General features: G+C 50.3%; 1 protein-coding gene across 1 annotated transcript in view; it reads left to right on the top strand.

The window, feature by feature from the left end:
- LOC138249310 (vomeronasal type-2 receptor 26-like) overlaps positions 1 to 23399 on the top strand; it is a 179521-nt gene that overhangs the window by 118311 nt on the left and 37811 nt on the right. Inside the window, exon 9 of the mRNA XM_069203268.1 lies at positions 5904 to 6027. Within this exon, the coding sequence (XP_069059369.1) occupies positions 5904 to 6027 (124 nt within the window). The remainder of the gene's footprint in view (positions 1 to 5903; positions 6028 to 23399) is intronic.

Below are 23399 nucleotides of genomic sequence, written 5' to 3'. Positions count from 1 at the left end.
CTTTGTAAGTGCAGGGATGTTGGTAACCCTGTCCACTGTTGCCTGGCTTCTTGACACATGCAGGTATAGCAGCTGTACAATGTACTTCCTCTTCAGATGGTAATGGGTAATTACCTCTTCCTTCCTGAGTCCAATTATTAATGATGGATGCTGTCGATATACATGCACTGCCTTCTCCTGCACTGACTCCGTGGTGCAGGTTGTGGAGATAGTGGTGGTTGTCTTCCTGGGGCTTGAAGCTGCAGTAGGAGTAGGTCTTTGGTGTCCTAGAGCTTGCCAGAGTAATTTGGGTATGCTCTTCTAATGTACAAGTGCCAATGCGTCATTTTTATACCTGGTCGGAGGAAGCGTTAATTTTTTGATGCATTTGAGACTCTGCGCTTCTTTTGCCAAAGAAGCATATTTTTTTGATTTCCTTAAAAATCAGGCAGTTCTGCGTGTTGTTTTAGGAGGGAAAGCCTACCTTGAATTTCAATGTCGTTATTTGAGGCAGCCAGAACTGGTGCAAGGAAACATTGATGAATGGGAGGGAAAAGTGATGCTAGAGGCCTCTAGCATAATTTTGTAAACATGGAGCGGTGAATGCACCACCGCTACATCAAAAAAAATTATGCAGAGGGGCACAAGTTCCTTGTAAATGAGGCCCTTGGTGTTTTTCATTCAAAAGTTAGCAACTAAGGCCCTCATTCCGACCCTGGCGGTCAAAGACCGCCAGGGCTGCGGGCAACGGAAGCACCGCCAACAGGCTGGCGGTGCTTCAGTGCCCATTCCGACCTCGGCTGTAAAGCCGCAGTCGGAAAACCGGGTCCGGCGGTTTCCCGACGGATTAGCCCCGGCTGGGAGAATCCTCCACGGGGATTCCGACCCCCTTCCCGCCAGCCTGTTTCTGGCGGTTTTCACCGCCAGAAACAGGATGGCAGGAACAGGCCAGGGGCCCCATTAAGCTTTTCACTGTCTGCTTAGCAGACAGTGAAAAGCGCGACGGGTGCTACTGCACCCGTCGCACACCTGCAACACCGCCGGCTCCATTCGGAGCCGGCTTCTGTGTTGCAGGCCCTTTCCTGCTGGGCTGGCGGGCGCTCCCTTGGCGGGCGCCCGCCGGCCCAGCGGGAAAGTCAGAATGGCCCCCGCGGTCTTTTGACTGCGGGGCGGTGTAAGTTTGGCGGGCGGCAACCGCCACCCGCCAAACTTGGAATGACCCCCTTAGTGACTAAAGTGTTACATGTCCTTTAACATTTTATTCATATGTTCAGGACACGTCGAAGACTGCCAGGTTCCTGGGGTTTCATGAGTCAAACAGACATTAGTGTTGGGAAATGGTAGGTTTTCAACTGTTTGTGCCACAAAAACACCCGTAGACACAAACCGACCTACTCACATATACATCACGTATGTTAACAACTTGAATTACTGAGGGGGCATTGGCCCTCGGTAGCAAGAATAATTAAAAATGCCCTGACGCTGAGTCTGAATTTTCCAATTTTCTTTTATTTTTTTAAAAGCAGTGATCACTGGTGGCAAACAAATCTTGAGGAGGCCTCCCTATAAAGAACGTGGAGGGCTCCTCCCTCCAGACTTACTCAGTAGCTCTCAGGAAAGGGCACTGTGCTGAGGACGCCCCGTGGTGTTTGGGGGCCCCCTGCACCACAGGGGCTGTGGGGGCCTTTGTTACCCCACTGGTGATAATCTGATCCGGCATCTGGGGTGGTTGATAGGGGCTGAGAGGTGCCCCTGCAATCTAAAACAACTTAAGACCTACTCTGTACAAAATCTGATGAGGTCTGGTAAGGTTCTTAAACTAGACCCATGGCTTAACTGGGAGGCCATGGAGGTAACAAATAAACATTCAGAACAGTTGCATAGAAAATATTTTCATTGAAGTAGATTACAACGGGGAGAGAGCAGAAAACAAAACCCTACAAAACAAGCTACAAAACATCTAGCTTATAATGTTGCCAACCAGGATAGTAAATATATATATATATTTTTTGTTAATTATTGCATATTACAGAACAGTAAAGCAACAAGATTGGCCCACCCAGTATAACTGCAGGGGATAGACACTACAACACACTACTGGCGCAGAGTACAGTCTATTCAGCCAGACTCAGATTTCCCACCACACAGGGCGTCATTATAAGAACTGATAAAGTCGAACGAGTCCACCAGCCTCCACGTTGAATACAGTCCAAGCAAATAGTCCAGGAGGGGGCCCCTATGCTGAATACCGTGAAGCCTAGGCTAACAACAAAGAAAACAAAGAGAAGAAAAGAAGCGGAAGGCAGGCACAGTATGTGCACAGAAGCGTCCAACTGCAAATATCTACACACAATACGCAACGTGAGAGAAGGGCTGCGGGAAAGAGACTTGCCTAAAATGCAAGCAAGCACGTATCACTCACCCCCCCGCCCAGGGATGCCAAGTAAGCTTGCAACGGAGCCCAGATGTCCTTTGGTCGAGTGCCCTCAGGAGTGAGCTCCCAGAAAACTATCAGCTGTTCCTGGCAATATGCGGTGTCGCGTAACCATTCAGATCTGCGAGGGGCATGCCTCCTACCCCAACACATGGCACCCCTGCGCTTGGCCAGCAATAGAAGCAGGCCCACCAGCCTTCTATGGGGCCTGCCAACCACATTCACATCCAAGCAGCGCGAGTTTGGGGGACATAGGCATTTCCGACCCAATCATCTCAGCGATCATGCGTATTACCTTCACCCAAAAAGCATGGACCTCAGCGTATTCCCACACAAGATGCAGAAATCCAGCGCCAGGGGCTCGACAGCGCTCACAACGCGCGCAGACCCATAGAGCAGAGCCCGATAGGCGTATAGTATAAGCTGTGAAAAAACATGAAGTGCAGCAATTGCAGCCTAAAATTAGGGGACAGCTCCCTCATATGCGCACAGCAGCTCCGCCACGTCTCCTCCGTGATAGACTCCCCCACATCCATCTCCCATCTGACCCTGGAGGACCGTCCAAGTTCACCCAGCTGATCCTGAATGCAATTATATAATTTTGTAATTGGTTTGCGTGGCGACCGCGCGCTGCACATTACCTCCAGAGAGCGACACTCCTGCGGAGCCTCCGGAAGGCCAGGGAACCGAGCACGCAGCATAGCACATACTCTCAGCACATACATCCGCTGTAACGCAGTGGCACGTCCATCCCCAAGCACCTCGCTGAGAGGAAGCAAACAACCATCCGCGAACCAATTGCCCAGATCGGTCAAGCTAGCCCTGAAGGAAACCAAGTATCCCCCGTCTCGGAACATCTGAGCATTGGCAACGGCCAGAACGGGTAGCGAAGGGGCAAAGGGGACGGCAGATCCAGAGCCATGCATCAGTGCCGTCCACACCTTGGCAGTACACGTCACCGTATAAACACCCTGTGAATGAAGCCGAGAAGGATTTCCAAGCACTCGTACCAATCCATCTGGCCAAACCGCGTCACTTTCAGGCGCCAGATGTGGCAGATACCGGCTCGGGCGCAACCAGTAATACGCAAAGTGCGCCTGTGCGCAGTTATAATAAAGCTCCAGATCAGGGGTAGCAAGACCACCCAGCTCAAAAGGCAGCGTCAGCTTCTCCCAAGCAATACAAGGTTGACCGCCCGCCCAAACAAAACGAATCAAAACAGATCGGAGACGTCGCAGGAAACTCTTCGGGAGTATGAGCGGAAGATTCACAAACAGATTTAGAAATTTGGGGAGCACCACCATCTTCACAATAGCAATATCCCCAATCAGCGAAAGCGGTAATGAAAACCATGACTCGACCTTCTCCTCCAGCCATAAGAGCACCGCATTATAATTAGCCAACCAGAGAGTTTCGATGTCGCAGCTCAGCTGAACTCCCAGATACCGAACCGGGCCCTCTGCCCACGTTATAGGGTACCGGGAAGAGAACTTCACCACACCCGGGTACAAAGGCAGCACCACTGACTTAGACCAGTTGATCACGATGCCAGAAAAAGTGCCAAAATGCACGATCTCATCCAACAGAACATCTAAATTCCAGCACGGATCCCATACATACAGCGCAATGTCATCCGCATACATGGATATCAAAATAGTTTGCTGCCGAAACTACAGACCCTTATCATTGTGCCGCTGTCGCAACCCTGCCGCAAGAGGCTCCATCGCCACCGCAAAAAGTAACGGAGACCCTCCCATTTAAACGCAATCTAGCAGTGGGGAGTGTGTACAGTAATCAGACTAGCTGCACAAAGTGCGCACTCAGTCCCACTCGGGCGAGTAACGCGAACATCTACTCCCATGCCAGGGAGTCAAAAGCCTTGGTGGCATCCAGAAACACCGCCACTGCGTTATCGGCAGCCTCCGTCGCAAAGGACGTACGCAAGTTATGAGACGTGGATCTCTCAGACACAAAGCCTGACTGGTCTGGCAGCACAAGCTGGGGAAGCAGCGGTTGCAAGCGCGCCGCTAACATTCTGGCCAAGATTTTATTGTCAATATTAATCATAGAGAACGGGTGATACGAATCACAACTAGGATAGTAAATATTGGCACCTCTTTGATGCAAAAGGGACCAAATCATGTTTGGGTTTCAAGTCCAGGGAGAAAAACATACTGGAAAGAAATTGTGAGAAAAAGACACTGGACTGCCTGATACCGGATGACCTGATGACTATTATCCTGGGACTGAGACCCACGAACATGGAGGGAGTTTTAAAAATAGCCTGGTCCGCATGTCACATGTGCTACTCATGAGTCATGATCAAGTTTGGTTCTATGTCGAATGGTTCAAAAGTTCAAAGATCAAAATGAAGCAATACGTGTTGCTGCACAGTGGAAGGCCTTTACAAAGCTGGACAGATCACCTTATGGTGCTCATTGCTACATTTGGGCATTATGAGGTGCAACCAATGCCCAGACAGTGTAACCAAGTTTAAAAATGACAACAAAAGTAATACTACATGATGTGGCACCATTTTCCCTTTCTTGTCTCAGACTTTACTCAATCATGCCACATAACTTGGCCTTCCCTAGCTGCATAATTCCAGTGGCCCTGCTCATGACCAAGCAGTCAATATCAGTTGATTGGTAATATGTCATCAAACCCACATTGCCTCATTGGTAAAGACACCTGAGGTCTTTAATAGCCATGGTAATTCTATCATACAATCTTTGAGAGGTGTCAGTGGCAAAATATATGCCCCGCAGCCCCTGCAGTGTAAGGGTGAGCTCCAGGGGGCCCCCTTAGCAAAAGTGGTAGGTGGTGAACCGGGGAGGGGGCCCCCTCCTTGTCCTCTCCAGGGAGGCCACCTCAACATTTGCTACACCACCGAGAGGAGTAAATTTGAGACCTATTGGAAATTGTTGATTGAACATATTGGTGGGACACAGGCCTGGTCACGACGTAAAACGCCTTTTACTTACTGAAGGATGTTTACCCAACATTGACATGATTTAGGAGAAAGCCTGAGTGGATAAAGGGATGTTACGCTCTGGATGAATTGAACCTGACACACAACGTGGAGCTCAAATAAGCCTCACTCCTGTTTTAAAGGGACGGAGAGAAGGTTTGGACTCAGCCTGCTTACATTAAAACTTTGGTTTCAACTCCACAAGTTGACTTTCCTCCATAATTAGCACTTCCTCTGGAAATGTTAGGATATTGCATCACTAGCCAGCTGTAATCCAGGCAGTGAGTGGTCCTCATTCTATGCTATGATGTTAAGTTCCCTGTTTAATTATTGTCTGAAACTATGTTAAGCCTGCCATGCAAATGTATAAATGAGTATGCTAAGCAAAACAACAATGTATCTTATTTTATAGCTGCCATGCTTTATACTCATGTGAAACAGCATTACAGTGTATAATTATTTAGTTTACTCCTTGTCTGAACTCTCCTTAACTTCTTTGCATTGTTGTCCCTCCTTCAGGTCCCACGCTCTGTCTGCAGTGAGAGCTGCTCTCCCGGGTACAGAAAGGCGTTACAAGAGGGGGAGCCACTTTGCTGCTTTGACTGTGTCCCCTGCTCCCAGGGAGAGATCAGCAATGACACAGGTGGGCCTGATTACAAAGTGTAGATCTTGCTACATGCTGAATATCTACATTTCAGAGAAGGGGAACCCTGCACCTATGACTTCTTGCTTAGATTGTGCACCTACCTTTGCACATCATGTATCTGACCAGATATATACAGTATGACTCAGACCCATAAGGATTATTGGGTTTCTGAAGCACTGTGCATGGTCCTTACTTAAAGCCTTTCCCATAACACTAGGAGTGTTTGCAGTACATGTCACAGAAGCCCCACATATGTAAACAAATCCTAAAGAGTCAGATGTCCACAGCACCTTCTGACATACGCCGTGTGCATGAATCTTTCCCCACCTGGACTAAACTCACTCAACTGAAAATGTCCTTTTCAGACATACTATGCTTGCTGACCACACTCCTTTTAGACCTCTCCTCAAATCATGCAAACCATCTGGGAGAGAATGCATACACTCACACCCACATTAGATCTAGAATTCTGGGGAGAGACTGCACCCCAATTGAAAACATTTTGAATGTAGTCAACTGGTGAACAGCTAATGCATCTAGATGGACAGTCAGTATACCAAAAAGATGTGTTGCATTGGCCAACTCCTAAGAGCTCCCTGCACACCTGATTAACTAGCAGGAAGTGCTTGTAGGATGTTTTCCACTTTCTCAAGGTCCAATTGCTGTGAAGTTTTGTCAGTGGAGGAGAGAAAAGCTTTGCATTGTTCTGAGAGATTGGGGACTTAATGAGCTTGTAGGGCTTACATGAGAATAGATCTTCTCCTACTCTTACGGCAACTCATATTAAACGGATAAACCAGCTTCATTTTTGAACCCAGTCTCCATCTGTTACCTATTTATTTGTTGTATACAATGGTGGCTTGTCACTTACATCCACTTTAAAATGCTTGTGGTCCTATTTATATGACCAGTGGTCATTCACCCAGGTATTTAAGATGGCGACAGTAGGGGTTTGAATTTGATGTTTTATGTGGTGGACCCCCATATAGTCTGTTTATAGAATGTGGGGTGTATTGGTCCCGTACTTCATGTGGATCCTGCTCCAAAATATTGTTGATGGGAGTGGAAGTATCCTTAAAAATACAGGTTTTCAAGGTAGCCGAAAAGGCAAGGGCAGAGAACTCTGATGGCAATGGCCTCTGCAGAGGGGGCAAGTATGGGTATTCAGCTTAGTTGAATTCAGTGTCAGAGGGCAAATGGGGGGCCTTTTCTTTGGGTATGTAAGCCCTTCCTCCACTTACATAACAATCAGCACTGATGCCCAGGTTAAACATATTGTAATATGTGCTGAGTGGGTAATTAATCTGAGCCTGAAGACCTTCCTAATGGAACATCTTTGCAACGCAATCACCAGTTGTTAAAGCCTGGGTATGTTCTGCCATGTAATGGTAATATCAGTCCTTCTATGAGTCACCACCTACCCAAAGGGTTTACTTCAAAGTAGTTTTAAACTGATGGAGTCTTTAATGTAGAATGGTGTTCCGCCATGTATAACACAGCAGTTGCTACACCATACCTGCAGATATCCCAGCAAGTAATACATTCATTCCCATAATCAGGGGAGCAGTATATTCCCAAAGTGAAAACAGAGCAATCATGAAACCCAAGTTGTGAATTTAGACCTTGACCAGGACCAAACTCCATCCCACATTTACAGAGTGATGGGGGATTATCTGCACTCACCTGAAGGTACAGTCACCTATTTCAGTCCTGGCCATGCACAAAGGAAGGCGTAGTGCCAGCAAATAATACATGAATCTACAAAGTGCATTGCAGGCCCCTGTCCCACAAAACATATTCGGGACATAAGCCTCGGTACACAGGGGTTAACTCTTCGACATGAATCAGGATTACACGTGCAGTCCTATTCCCCTTTGATTTTCAGGGCCTAACTACATACCTCAAGGGAAAGGCACACAAGGGTAATGAGTGTGAAGGTCATGGGCCTGCTGACATAAGCAGGAAGCCCCTGGCCCTACAGACATCACTTTTGAGAGTGAGTAATACCAACCATGTGGTGCGCTTGGAGTGCCAGTTCGACAAATATGCTTCATCTAAATTATGAAACAGCTACGTATATGCCATGAAAAAAAGCTCAAACTGTGCCAAGAAAAATATATGTCCATTTAAAAAACAGAAAATGGAGTCACCTGCACCTGAATGTGCTTGCACGCCTTTTATACCATGTCTGGTGCAAGTCCGTAACCAAAAGAGAAGCAATAATGAGATGGGCCTTAAAGAATGGATGGCAAAATGGGTGTGTCAGAGGAGTGGCCAAAGATAGACACTGCAAATGTTGAGTGCCACCCACAAATGTACAAATCAACAACTACCTGTGTTCATCCTAGAATATGCACTCTCAGCTTTCTGTCCCCAGTGGCACCCATTCTGAACAGGGAAAAAGACTGGTCTTTGTAAGTGATATTTATAATACAAAAAGTATGGCAAACAATATTCCTACAACAATATTCCCACTCCCAACAGAAACCTTGCCCCAGGCTGAGCTCATCCTTGTGGAAGTGTTGATTAGGCCCCTCTTTCACAGAACCTGCAGGTGTGCCTGTGTGACCTATAAATGTCACCAGTGAAGGGAATTGGAGTTTTGCAAACCTGCCTAGTTAAACTGCACAACTGGGTATCTCAGAGTCTTCTAAGATTTCAATCTGAAAAGGCTGAACTCATTAAATAAAGTCAAGAGCAAGTGAATGAAGCCCTTCCATTGAGAGGCAGACATGGCTGCTTCTATTAGTGACCTAAACTCATCCAGGCTGTCCTTTAAAGGTTTTCAGTTCCCTTCAAGTACATATGTACTGTTTATACCATCAGCCAAGTCCTGACTTTTACCTTCATACAGTGGACTTTGGTATTAGCTTATAGTATGGGCAAGCACCTCACATACCAAACCATTGGCCATACTTATACCAACATTGCCTGACAGTGTGCAGCTTAGAGCAGGAACTCTCACAGTTTCCAGTTCTAAACTTTCACCTAAAGTGGTTGATTACAACACGTTGGCAGTTTTTTAAATGAAATATTAGAATAAAAAATTCGAAATACACACACCTGATACACATACACAGACCACACCCACACACCCAATCCAATATAAAGCACACACCCACACCACCCACAAACCCTCACTACCAGAAATTTGAAAGCAGGCCACAGAGAGACACTACCTATAACAACATCAGCATCCACAGACACTCAACACCATCACTTACACAACATCCACACACCTCAAACAACACACACCAACACATCCCCTTACACATCACAACAGACACCACCTTACACATCACCCACAACACATCATGGCACCTCAACGACACCCCAGGTTCTCTGAGGAGGAGCTTGGGTCATGGTGGAGGAAATCGTCCAGGTAGAGCCACACCTATTCGGATCACAGGTGCAGCAGACTTCCATTGCAAGGAAGATGGAGCTATGGCACAGAATTGTCGACAGGGACAATGCAGTGGGACAGCATCCAAGAACTAGGGATGACAACAGGAAGAGGTGAAACGACCTACGGGGGAAGGTGCGTTCCGTGGTCTCCAGACACCAGATTGCTCTACAGAGGACTGGCGGTGGACCCCGATCTCCTCCCCCACAACTAACAACATGGGAGGAGCAAATGTTGGCAATACTGCATCCTGAGGGCCTCACAGGAGTAGCAGGAGGACTGGACTCGGGTAAGGCAAATCTTAACCACTTTATCCTCCACCCTACCTGCATGCCATTACAAACCCCACCCTTACCCTCACACCCATCACCCCAACAACCCACAGATACCCCACCAACCTAACCCACACATCCCAAAAACAAGCCCTGCATGTAACACCAATGCATGGACACCCATCACCAAAGCATGTCCACTACAGAAACCCACACAAACCCCAAACCAACTATCACACAAAGACCAAGCCAAGAATGCAAACACTGGAGTACAGGGCCACTCACCCATTGCACACAATGGCACACACAGATGCAATAATCATGCCTTTACACCCCTACAGGCCCCCTACCCAATGTCACCGGACAGAAGGTGCCAGACAAATCCAGTCCCCCCACAGAAGAGACCCACAGTGATGACAGCAGCTCTGCACAACTGGATCAAGATGACCAGCCCAGCCCATCAAGGACCTCAGGACAGTCGGTTCCCCTGACACAGTCACAAGCCACCCCAGAGCCTTCCCCCTCAGGAAACACCACCACAGCACCCACCCAGCAGGCCCATCCCTCTGTCCCTAGGACACGTCAATCAGCAGTGCGTCCACCACTACAGGGAACCCAGGCAACCCCACTAACACAGGACGATCAGGGACCTGGGGGCAGTGGCAGTGGGCACACGGTTCAGGGGACAGAGGCACAGGGCAACAGGGAAGCTGGGAGGACTGCTGTGCCATGGGGGAGGACAGGCCCAGGGAACCCACTCTCCACGAGGGACTCTCCAACATCATTGGAGCTTACCATCATTCCCAGGAGACGATGGCAACGGTACTGGCCAAGTTTCAGGAGACCCAGCAGCTGCAGGGGGAACACTACCTTGGGATCAGGGAGGACTTGAAGTCCATTAACAACACCCTGGTCACCATTGCAGGGGTGCTGCAAGACCTTGTCAACACCAGGAGGGACACAGTGGCACAACAAGGGGTCCCTGACACTAGCCTGGATGATGAACAGCCCTCCACCTCTGCCGGCGCTAGTGGACAGGAGGTACCGCCACAGGAAGACGACACCAGCACCCCACCCCCTCCAGATGGAGAACCATCCCGCAAACGGTCACTGAGATCCAGGAACAAGACAGACAAAATTGCCAAGACCCATGCCTGGAAATGAGACCCCCTGAATGTCACCTTTCTGTCCCACTTTGTCACTCTGTCCATCCTTCAACTGCCATTGCTCCACTTCCTATGCCCCTTTGGACAATGCACCTATGAAACAAATAGACTGGACTCTGCCATGGACATTCCTCCACCATCCCCCCAGCCCATTTTACAACCCCCTCCACTTATTTGCACAGAAATAAACACATTTCAATCACAAAGCAATCTGGAGTCAGTCTGTGCTTTCACAAACGTGTAATTGCAATAACCATGGAATATAGCATTGTCAATTTACTTGTGCACATATCGATGTAACACAGCTGTAGGCCTGGAGGAAATATAGCAGAGGGCACAAAGTGGGACCCACATCTGTGAAATGGAAGGTCAAAGTGACAAGTCAGGGTCCATACACTGAGTGAAAATGACAGACTTATGCTAGCTCCAAAAACTGTATGAGATGTGGGAGGCAGTGACATCTTCTTACCTGTCTCTCACTGGAAGTATTGCATGATTACGATGTTTCGGTTGTCGATATCCTTTTCTTCTGCCTCCTCTTCTTCACTGTCCACAGGCTCCACAGCTGCCACAAGACCACCAGCTGGCCCATCCTCCTGCAGAAAAGGCACCTGCCGTCGCAAAGCCAGGTTGTGCAGCATACAGGAGGCCACGATTATCTGGCACACCTTCTTTGGTGAGTAGTAGAGGGAACCACCTGTCATATGGAGGCGCCGGAATCTGGCCTTCAGGAGGCCGAAGGTTCATTCAATCACCCTCCTAGTTCGCCCATGTGCCTCATTGTAGCGTTCCTCTGCCCTTATCCTGGGATTCCTCACTGGGGTCAGTAGCCATGACAGGTTTGGGTAACCAGAGTCACCTGCAAATATCGAGGGACAAGTGTTAGACACACACTAACCTGTAGGGACAACCCCATACCCAGACACCTATTCACACTATATTGGGTCCTTGGCCTCACCTATTAGCCACACACAGTGCCTCTCATGTTGCCCCATCACATAAGGGATGTTGCTATTCCTCAAAATGTAAGCATCATGCACTGAGCCTGGAAACTTGACATTCGCATGAGAGATGTAGTGGTCTGTCAAACACACCATCTGCACATTCATCGAATGGTAGCTCTTCCGGTTTCTGTACACCTGTTCACTCCTGTGGGGGGGTACTAATGCCACATGTGTCCCATCAACGGCACCAATGATGTTGGGGATATGTCCCAGGGCATAGAAGTCACCTTTCACTGTGGGCAAATCCTCCACCTGAGGGAACACGATGTAGCTGTGCAGACAACACTCTGGACAACACGTTAGAGAACATTGGCTGGGACATCCCTGATGCAACGGCCACTGTTGTTTGAAAGGAACCACTTGCCAGGAAATGGAGTACTGACAGGACCTGCACCTGAGGGGGTATCCCTGTGGGATGAAGGATAGCTGACATCAGGTCGGGCTCCAACTGGGCACACAGTTCCTGGATTGTTGCGCGATCAAGTCTGTATGTGACTATTATGTGTCTCTCTTCCATTGTCGACAGGTCCACCAACGGTCTGTACACCGGAGGATGGCGCCATCTCATCACCTGCCCCAGGAGACGTGCCCTATGGAGGAGAACAGCGAGCAGAGAGTCAGCCAATACTCAGGTACCCCAAAATGTCATTTGCACACATTTATCAATCCCCAATGTGCCTGTAACTGTGTGTATTCCAGGCCTACATAAGTGTGATGCAGTTATTATTAATGCCATGTGGCCCCCTGAAATGGCGGCTGCCTGACCCGTAAGGTGGAACAAGGGGATATGAGGTAACTGCGCTGGCGTTGTACACCGTTGCGGTGGGCAGTCGAAGACCGCACCGCAGTTCTGCATTTTTAACATTGGGCCTTATGGGTCCGAGGAGCCAATGACGATGTACGCCAGCGGTGAGAGTACGCACCGCCGCGGACGTGACGGCCATTTTCTGTCTGTTCACTCATTTGATACCTGACCTTCAACAGGAGAGGAACTACGCTGCAAGTGCTGCTGTGACCTCAGTCCGGAAGCGATGATGGCTCACGTGTCTGGGGAAAGGGCCCCAGCCTTCACTTTGGAGGAGTTGGAGAAACTAGTGGATGGGGTCCTCCCCCAGTACACGCAAATGTACGGTCCTCCAGACAAACAGGTGAGTACACTGTGAGCATGCTGCATGGGCAATGCCTGTTTTGAGTGGTGTGGATGGAAGATACATGGGGGGGCTGAGACCTGCATGTGTGGATGGTGGGTGTATGTGCGTCAGGGCAAGGGTGGAAACGGGGGGCAACAAGTATGATGGTCCGGACAGGTAAGTAATTTCCTTTCCCCCATACCATTCCTCGAGGTCAGCGCCCACCAGAAGAAGGGTATTTGGCATGCCATCGCCAAGGACGTCCGGACCCTAGGGGTCCACCACAGACGGTGCACCCACTGCCGGAAAAGATGAGAGGACCTGCGCCGCTGGAGCAAGAAGACGGCGGAGGCTCAGCTGGGGATGGACTCCCAATGTGGGAGGGGTGCCCGTTGCACCATGATCCCCCTGATGTTCCGGATCCTGGTGGTGGCCTATCCGGAGTTGGATGGGCGCTTAAGGGCATCACAGCAGCCACAAGGGGGTGAGTACACTCTTATTCAGCTGACTGTGCGTGCGTTACGAGGTGTCTAGGTGGGGGAGGAGAGCAGTGGATTACCCTAGGCCAGGGCAAACTTGGTAGGCAAGGTCCCTTGTGAGGCAGGCTACGTGGCACCACAACCCCACTAGTGGTTAGAGCCATCTACACCTGGTCACGCTCCTGTGACTTCCACGTGTGCAGCAATTGGGCTTAGGCCTTGTACCCTATGGGCATGTGATTAATCTAGGAACTATAAGTGCATGGCGTAGTGCAGAGGGCTGCTCACTGTCTGTTGTGTCCGCCAACAGTACTGGTGTTGCATGCACTGAACATGTTTTTCTTCTGTCTCCCCCCCCCCCTTTTCGTGGTCTCCCTGTTCTTGTGTGCAATAGCATCATCAGGCGGAGGAGCATTGGCACCGGAGCAGGAAGGAGCTGCATCCCACTTGGCCCTGGAGGGTGAAGGCACAGAGTCTGAAGGCACCAGTGTGATGGAGGGCGAGGGGAGCTCCACGGCGGGGACAGGAGCAGAGACCAGCGACTCATCCTCTGATGGGAGCTCCCTTGCTGTGGTGGGCCCCTCTGTGCCCACCACTTCAACAGGTACAGCCGCCATCTCCCCTACCAGCACTGCCCTTCCAGCAGCCCCTCAGCGTGTGTCCCATGCCCGCTCACCCAGGATGGTGGGCATCTCCTTCGCCCCAGGCACCTCAGGTACTGCCCCAGTCAGCCCTGCTGCCCACAGTGAGGAGGCTATTGACCTCCTGAGATCCCTCACTGTTGTGCAGTCTACCATTCTGAATGCCATCCATGGTGTTGAGAGGCATTTGCAACAAACAAATGCATACCTGAAGGGCATTCGTTCTGGCCAGGCAGCCCAACATAGAGCATTTCAGGCTCTGGCCTCAGCATTGATAGCAGCCATTGTCCTTGTGTCCAGCCTCTCCTCTCCAACCTCCTCCACCTAGACCCAATCCCCTGTACCTCAGCCTATCCCAAGCACACCATCAGACCAGCATGCACACACATCAACACACAAGAGTGGCTCAGGCAAACATAAGCCCCACACTTCCCACAGGCACTCACACAAGCACCATACCCATGCACACATACCAACATCCACTTCCTACACTGTGTCCCCCTCCTCCACGTCTCCCTCCTCCCTCCCAGTCTCATCTCCACTCACACCTGCATGCACTACATTCTCAGCCACTACCTCCATCACCAGCACGCCCATCACCACACACCGCTCACGTGCACTCACCACCCCCACTACCATTCACACATCCTCAGTGTCCTCTCCCAGTGTGTCTGTGAGCCCTCCTCCCAAAGTACACAAACGCAGGCACACACCCACCCAACAGCCATCCACCTCACAACAGCCTCCAGCCCATGCACCTTCACCCAAATTCAGCAGACGTACACCTCCTACAACCACTACTTCTTCCTCCACTCCCAAACCCCCTCCATCTTCCCGTCCCAGTGTGTCTAAAAAACTTTTCCTGTCAAACCTTGACCTCTTCCCTTCAACTCCCCCGGTCTTTCCCCTAGCACCAGGCTTTCCAGGTCCCAGCCCAGCACCTCAGCCACAACATCCCCAGGCACAGTGGAGCCAGCAACTGCGGGGTCATGGAGTGCGTCAACCATCAGGGCTGCCAGTGTGCCACGTAGTGAGGGCAAGGACATTCCACTACCTGCCAAGGTGAAAAAGGTGCCCACATCCCAGAGGGAGAAGCCGAAAACACCAGCCACCAAGGGGTCAGCGAAAACGAAAGGGGATAGTGTCAAGACAACTGCGCCACCATCACAGATGGGGAAGGGCCAAAAACTGAAGGGCAGGTCAGGAGAGGGCATGGTGTCACAGGCTGAGGGACCAGTGTCACACCTTCTGTCCACGTCCAACCTGTACGGCGGTGAACACCGCCACCTGCACCGCCTCCGGCGCGTCTACAGCCGCTGCGACAGTCGCCAGCCTCTTCCCCAGTGGGCAGGCGTCCGAGGCTGCAGGAGACATCCTGCTTTCTTCCTCAGCAGGTGCTGACACATGCCCCGCCGCCACAGACCCCGCCGCCAGCACCGCCGCCACAGACCCCGCCGCCAGCACCGCCGGCACAGACCCTGCCGTGAGCACCGCCGACACAGACCCTGCCGCCATGCCACCCCCACAAACTCTGCAGCCAGCCACGCCGCCATGACCCCACAGCCAGCACCGCCACAACAGACAACACCACAAGCACCGCCACGACGAACACCGCCGCAAGCACTGCCAGCGGCCCGCGACGTCCTCGAACAGTTGCACCACCGCTGACTTGCCTGCCATCCCCAGTGGTCAGTCGTCCGAGGCTGGTGGTGAGTTCTAGGACCCTGGGCAGCTTCCATGAAGCATTACTGTCATCACTGTTGTCACCTGCAGGTGGAATGCGAAGCCGCAGCAGTGTGGGATATGTCGCTGCCTCCATGGCGTATCATGCTACCTGTACCTCGGCAATCTCGTGGCACACACACCCAGGTGAGGGAATTGTACCAGCCACACTGCACGTGGAGCACTCTGGGCACAAAGCCCCCTCCAGAACCAGTGGAGAAAGGAATCCACTACCCCAGTCATTGGCAGGATGAAGCACTCTGGGCACAAAGCCCCCTCCAGAACCAGTGGAGAAAGGCTTCCACTACCCCAGTCCTTGGCAGGATGAAGCACTCTGGGCACAAAGCCCCTTCCAGAACCAGTGGAGAAAGGCATCCACTACCCCAGTCCTTGGCAGGATGAAGCACTCTGGGCACAAAGCCCCTTCCGGAACCAGTGGAGACTGACATCCACTTGAGAGACTGTGGCTTTGCACTTCCCAGGATACATCAATGGGCATGGAGCCCCCTCGTGCAACAGTGGTGTTGTGCGTTCATCTGGCTGAGATGCCCCCTCCCCTCCCAGTGAGGTGCCTGCTTCATTTTGATCTGATGCCCCAGCAGTGTTCTCTCCGTTTCCAGTCAGGTATCATGTGTGGGCTTCGCCCATGCATTTTGTGCCCAGTGGTTGGTGCACTATCCAGACTTGTGTAGTTGATGTACATAATTGCGTTTACTGGATTTCAAACTTTGATAATGAGATTTCACATGATTACATTCGTTTACAGCAATTCCTTTTGTCCTTGCGTTATTCCAGGGGGTAGGGGGGTATGTGTACTGATGCTGCATATATTTGTGTGGATGGTGTTGTGGGTGGGGGTGTTGCATGTTGCATTTGTGTGTCACTCTATTTTCCCTCCTCCCTCCCCTGTGTTGTAGGTGCAGTACTCACCGTGGTCATTGCTGCCGTCGTTGGTGCTCCTGCCAGAAGAGAAGGAAGACCAGCATCAGCTATATCTGCAATTCGGGCTCCATGGCGTCCTGGTTCCTCGTGGGGTGTGGAGAGGTGAGTGTTTTCCCTTCTGTGTACTGTTTTCGCCGTATTTTTGTTCACGTTAGTACCACCCTGGAAAAGGTGGCGGATAGGCATTTTGTAATAGGGTGGGCAGTACACTGTCTTCTGCCTGCCTGTTGGCGGTTACCGCCGTGCTGTTTGTTTGTACCGCTGTGGCGGTCGGAGTGTTAAAGTGGCTGTCTATGTTGTCGGTTTCCGCCACAGTCGTATTCCCATTTTTTTTGTCCGCCTGCCTGTTTGGGGTGTTACCGCCTATTTAACACCGACCGCCAGGGTTGTAATGAGGGCCATGGACTTTAAAAAAAGCATGTTTAATCCCAAATTCATAGGTCCTTACACTGTCCTCCAGCAAATTAATCCAGTGAACTATAAACTGCAGTTGCCCCAGTCACTGCGTATTCATCCAGTGCTCCATACTTCCCTCCTGAAAAAAGCAGTCCAGAAGGTACACTCACAACCAGCTCCAGTTCTAGTACAGGGGGAAGTGGAATACGAAGTCAAACAGGTGTTGGATTACAAACTTCGAGGTTGTAACCTGTGGTATCTGATCTCTTGGAAAGGTTACGGTCCTGAAAGTAACTCATGGGTTTCCGCATCTGATGTTCATGCTCCACTACTAGTGAGACATTTTCATCATCTTAACCCAGGCAAACCAGGCCCTAGAGCGCGCTTGGGAGAGGGGAGTACTGTCAACATCAGGGCAGTGTGCGCTCTACTGGCGACTAAAATGCAAAAACCCAGCCTTTATGCAAGAGCATAATTCATCCATTGTGTTTATATGCAGTATGTTAACCTTTTGCATTGCAGACTTTAACCTTGAAAACACTATTATTGATGTTTGCAATAACTGTTCTTTTGCAAGGTATTGCTGGAGACTTACTGAGTGTGTTAGGGTGTGGCCCCTTTCTAGGGCCTTCCAGAAGCTTTCTCTGCAGGATGACTGGGTGTGATTGTGGGCTACACCAGACTCTATATAAGGGAGCTAGCCCAGCTCCACGTGCTCACTATTCAGAGGTCCTGGTGCAGAGCAGCAGCAACTTCCTGAGCTCTGTTCCGGAGGCCTACTTTGCCCTTCCAGGCCTTGCCCTTCATTGTATTGGTGATCCTTGAACAGGGTGGTAAGACAGAGGTCGGGCTGGGCCCGACTCCATTTTCAAAGGCATTCGAGTTTTTGGGCCTAGCTTTAATGTTGAAAAGCTAGTGCGTGTGAATGTGCTCGTGGTTTCTGGCATTTACATGTTGGTATTTGAATCAGCAAGGCACGCGATTCATTCTTGGCATTTGACTTTTGAGATTCGGGTCGGCAACAGTGTGCGCGACCATTTCTTGACATTTGCATATTGGCTTTCAAATCTGCAAGATGCGCGATTCATTCCTGGCATTAAACTCTTGTTATTCAGTGTGCGCTACCATTTCTTAGCATTTGCATGGTGGCATTCAAATCGGCAAGACGCAAGATTCATTCGTGGCATTAAACTCTTGGTATTCAGTGTGGGCTACCATTTCTTGGCATTTGCATGGCGGCATTCGAATCGGCAAGACGCGCAATTCATTCCTGGCATTGAACTCTTGTTATTCAGGGTGCGCTACCATTTCTTGGCATTTGCATGGTGGCATTCGAATCGGCAAGACGCATGATTCATTCCTTGCATTTAACTCTTGATACTCATTGTTCAGGACCATTTCTTGGCATTTGCATGGTGGCATTCAAATCGAATCCTTGATGTTCAGATCGCTTACAGAGTGCGCAATCATTTCATGGCATTTGCATATTCCTGTTGGAATCGGCAGTGTGCGCTATTCATTCCCGCATTTAAACCTTAATGTTCAGAACGCTTACAGAGTGCGCAATCATTTCATGGCATTTGCATATTCTTGTTGGGATTGTCAGTGTGCGTGATTTATTCCCGCATTTAAACCTTGATGTTCAAATCGCTTACAGAGTGCGCAATCATTTCATGCCATTTGCATATACTTGTTGGAATCGGCAGTGTGCGCAATTCATTTCCCGCATTTAAACCCAGGTGTTCAGATCGCTTACAGTGTGCGCGATCATTTCATGGCAATTAAAACTTTGATGTGTAGTGTTTCCTGCAGGGCACACAATTATCCAGGGCTTTTGAATTTTCTGCAATCTGTTAAATTCAAGATGTTACATTCTATCTGCATATTAAGTTCTTAGTACAATTGCTATTGTTTTCCAGGGAATGTTCAGATTACCTTTAGTCCTCATGTAAAAATGCAATGTTTGTTCTGAAAACATAATTCTAGAAGATGCTTATATTCCTAGACAATATTTGACATTTCATGAAAAGTTCATATGAAAAGTTGTATTAACCATTCTTGATTCCTTCCCAGGTTCCCAGGCGCCTTGAGGTCTAGTTATAGTCCTTTCTTAAGTTATCCATGGTTACAGTATGACAATGCTTAGAATCATAGTCTAGTGAAAATCAATGTGATAATATCTTGATATTATGTTGTTTAACCTTTTATTTCCTACAGGTCTCCTTCTCAGCTGTTCCCATCCTAATCCCCTTTTCCCCCGCTTGGACTCTCTCAGGCTCTGTGATATTTCTATCAGAGTTTTGGAGCTGTCTGGTGGTGGACATGTTGGGAGTGTACGCAGGCCCGGAGGATCTGGTCTCCCTGACAATGGGTCATGTCAACCAAGCGTGATACAGCTTCTTTATTTAGTTACAAGTATGTTAGTTTAATTTGTTCAATGGAAGCTAAACAGAATTACAACCCCAGAATGCATTAAGAGATTGCACTAAAGTAGGACTGGAAACAATCTTGGTCATGACCTGGATGAAGGTGGTCACCCTAGGCAGCAAAATATCAGTAGTTGACATGAAAGCCCTGCACTTCCCTGAGAACCAGGCCCGAAAGTTGCAAAGACGTTCCCATCAGCTCAGCAATGTCTCCACTTCATGAACTGCACCAATGAAATGAGACTTTGCAAATCCTTTCACATGAAAGCACCCTATCAATTTAGGTGGCAGACAACCACGTTTGCAGAGGCGTGAGTGCCTACCAATCTTACTTTCATGGGAATAATCCCATATATGTATGTTTGTAAATATGCATCCTTGAAATGGTGGAAGTATACATGTGAAACACATGTAAAAACTGTGACTTTATATGTTGGAAGAACTGAAGACTTGTTAAGATCATTTCAAAAATTTGGAATTTAAAACTCACAAAATGTTGGATATTGGAAAATGAACTACTACAGCAGTTTGCGATCAATGACATTATAAGAGCAAGATTTGATGGGATTCATTGTTACCATATTTACAGAATGTCATGACTGAATCTATAAGTCTAATTAATTAATTAACAGATGTAACCTGTTCAAATGTGACATACAAGGAATAAAGAACCCCCTACTGTACATTGTAAGGAAATTACAACATGAAGTCACTAAGGGGGTCATTACAACCCTGGCGGAGGGTGTTAAAGCGGCGGTAAGACCGCAAACAGGGCGGCGGAAAAAAAAGGGAATTATGACCGTGGCAGAAACCGCCAACAAAGACAGCCACTTTAACACTCCGACCGCCACGGCGGTACAGACAAACAGCGCGGCGGTCACCGCCAACAGACAGGCGGAAGACAAAGTCCCGCCCACAGTATCACAACCTACCAATCTGCCACCTTTTCCGGGGCGGATTCACCGTGGATAAAAACACGGCAGAAACAGCCATTTCAATGGGAAAATGCTCACCTCTACACACTCCACGAGGAAGGAGGACACCATGGAAACGGAACTCCAAATACTCCCTATGATAGTCTTCCTCCTCCAGTACGACCATCATCAACGCCGGCGCCGAAGACAACTGTGAGTAGTGCACCTACGACATAGGGGAGGGGGAGGCAAAAGTCAGGGACACACACACGCAACACCCCCACCCCCACCCGACCCTCACCCACTACAACACACACACAATGCCAATCCAAACATTACAGTAACAACCCCCAAACCCCCCGGAAGAATGCAAAGACAAAAGGAAATGAGTTCAACCATTGTAATATATCAAAATACAGTAACCAAATATATACAGATATAATGTCACATTCAACAAAATATACATCACGATTAGTAGTGCAGGTAATGCACCATTCAATGTCCGTGGACCACTGGGCCCAAAATGCATGGGTGAGGCCCACACACGACACCTGAGCAAAACGGAGAGAACACTGCTGGGGCATCAGATAGAAATACAACAGGCACCTCAGGGGGAAGGGAAGGGGGGGCACCTCAGCTGGATGACTGCACCACGCCAGATCCATGAGGGGGCTCCATGCCCATTGATGTATCCTGGGGAGTGCAAAGCCACAGTCTCTCAAGTCTCTACAGTGGGTGGGTTGCCCACTGTTCAATCCTGGGGAGTGCAAAGCCACAGTCTCTCAAGTCTCTACAGTGGGTGGGTTGCCCACTGTTTAATCCTGGGGAGTGCAAAGCCACAGTCTCTCAAGTCTCTACAGTGGGTGGGTTGCCCACTGTTCAATCCTGGGGAGTGCAAAGCCACAGTCTCTCAAGTCTCTACAGTGGGTGGGTTGCCCACTGTACCATTCTGGGGAGTGCAAAGCCACAGTCTCTCAAGTCTCTACAGTGGGTGGGTTGCCCACTGTTCAATCCTGGGGAGTGCAAAGCCACAGTCTCTCAAGTTTCTACAGTGGGTGGGTTGTCCACTGTAACATCGTGGGAGTGCAAAGCCACAGTCTCTCAAGTCTCTACAGTGGGTGGTTTGCCCACTGTACCATCCTGGGGAGTGCAAAGCCACAGTCTCTCAAGTCTCTACAGTGGGTGGGTTGCCCACTGTACCATCCTGGGGAGTGCAAAGCCACAATCTCTCAAGTCTCTACAGTGGGTGGGTTGCCCACTGTTCAATCCTGGGCAGTGCAAAGCCACAGTCTCGCAAGTCGATAACAGTCCCCACTGGTTATGGAGGGGGACTGGTGCCCAGAGTGCTTCATCCTGTTAAGGACAGACGGAGTGGATGCTGTTCTCCACTGGTTCTGGAGGGGGACTGGTGCCCAGAGTGCTTCATCCTGTTAAGAACAGACGGAGTGGATGCTGTTCTCCACTGGTTCTGGAGGGGGACTGGTACCGAGAGTGCTTCATCCTGCCAAGGACTGAGGTAGTGGATGCATGTCTCCACTGGTTCTGGAGGGGGACTGGTGCCCAGAGTGCTTCATCCTGTTAAGGACAGACAGAGTGGATGCTGTCCTCCACTGGTTCTGGAGGGGGACTGGTGCCCAGAGTGCTTCATCCTGCCAAGGACTGAGGTAGTGGATGCATGGCTCCACTGGTTCTGGAGGGGGACTGGTGCCCAGAGTGCTTCATCCTGCCAAGGACTGAGGTAGTGGATGCATGTCTCTACTGGTTCTGGAGGGGGACTGGTGCCCAGAGTGCTTCATCCTGTTAAGGCGACCGGAGTAGATGCTGTTCTCCACTGGTTCTGGAGGGGTACTGGTGCCCAGAGTGCTTCATCCTGTTAAGGACAGACGGAGTGGATGCTGTTCTCCACTGGTTCTGGAGGGGGACTGGTGCCCAGAGTGGTTCATCCTGCCAAGGACTGAGGTAGTGGATGCATGACTCCACTGGTTCTGAAGGGGGACTGGTGCCCAGAGTGCATCACTCTCCCTGTGACGGTCCCAGTTCCATCACTGCCCCTGCCGCACATGGGCTAGCGGTGCTTGAGTTGGCGGTGCTTGCCCTGTTCTGTGGTGCTTGCCCTGTTCAGCGGTGCTTGCCATGGCAGTCTTTGCCCTGTTCAGCAGTGCTTGACTTTGCTGTCTTTGCCCTGTTCAGCGGTGCTTGCCCTGTTCAGCGATGCTTGCCATGGCGGTCTTGCCCTGTTCATCGGTGCTTGCCATGGCGGTCTTTGCCCTGTTCAGCCGTGCTTGCCCTGTTCAGTGGTGCTTGACTTTGCTGTCTTTGCCCTGTTCAGCCGTGCTTGCCATAGCGGTCTTTGCCCTGTTCAGCGGTGCTTGCCCTGTTCAGCGGTGCTTGACTTTGCTGTCTATGACCTGTTCAGCGGTGTCCTTCATTGCCCAGCGGGGCTGTGGCTGCCGGGCTGCCCTCCTGGGCACTGACTCTGGCGGTGGCCTCCTGGCCAGTGACGATGGGGCTGCCCTCCTGAGCACTGACTCTGGCGGTGGCCTCCTGGCCACTGACGATGGGGCTGCCCTCCTGAGCACTGACTCTGGCGGTGGCCTCCTGGCCACTGACGATGGGACTGCCCTCCTGGGCACTGACTCTGGCGGTGGCCTCCTCGCCAGTGACAATGGGACTGCCCTCCTGGGCACTGACTCTGGCGGTGGCCTCCTGGCCAGTGACGATGGGACTGCCCTCCTGGGCACTGACTCTGGCGGTGGCCTCCTGGCCACTGACAATGGGGCTGGTGGTGGCCTCCTGGGCAGCAGGGATGATGGCGGGCTTCTCCGCCGTGCTGCTTTTCCCAGACTTTGGCAATTTCTTCTGCCCCTTCACCAC

Source organism: Pleurodeles waltl, chromosome 8 (genome assembly GCF_031143425.1).
Source record: "Pleurodeles waltl isolate 20211129_DDA chromosome 8, aPleWal1.hap1.20221129, whole genome shotgun sequence".
NCBI lineage: Eukaryota > Metazoa > Chordata > Amphibia > Caudata > Salamandridae > Pleurodeles > Pleurodeles waltl.
Note: the sequence above shows the minus strand (reverse complement) of the source record. Positions and strands in the feature narration are given on the sequence as shown.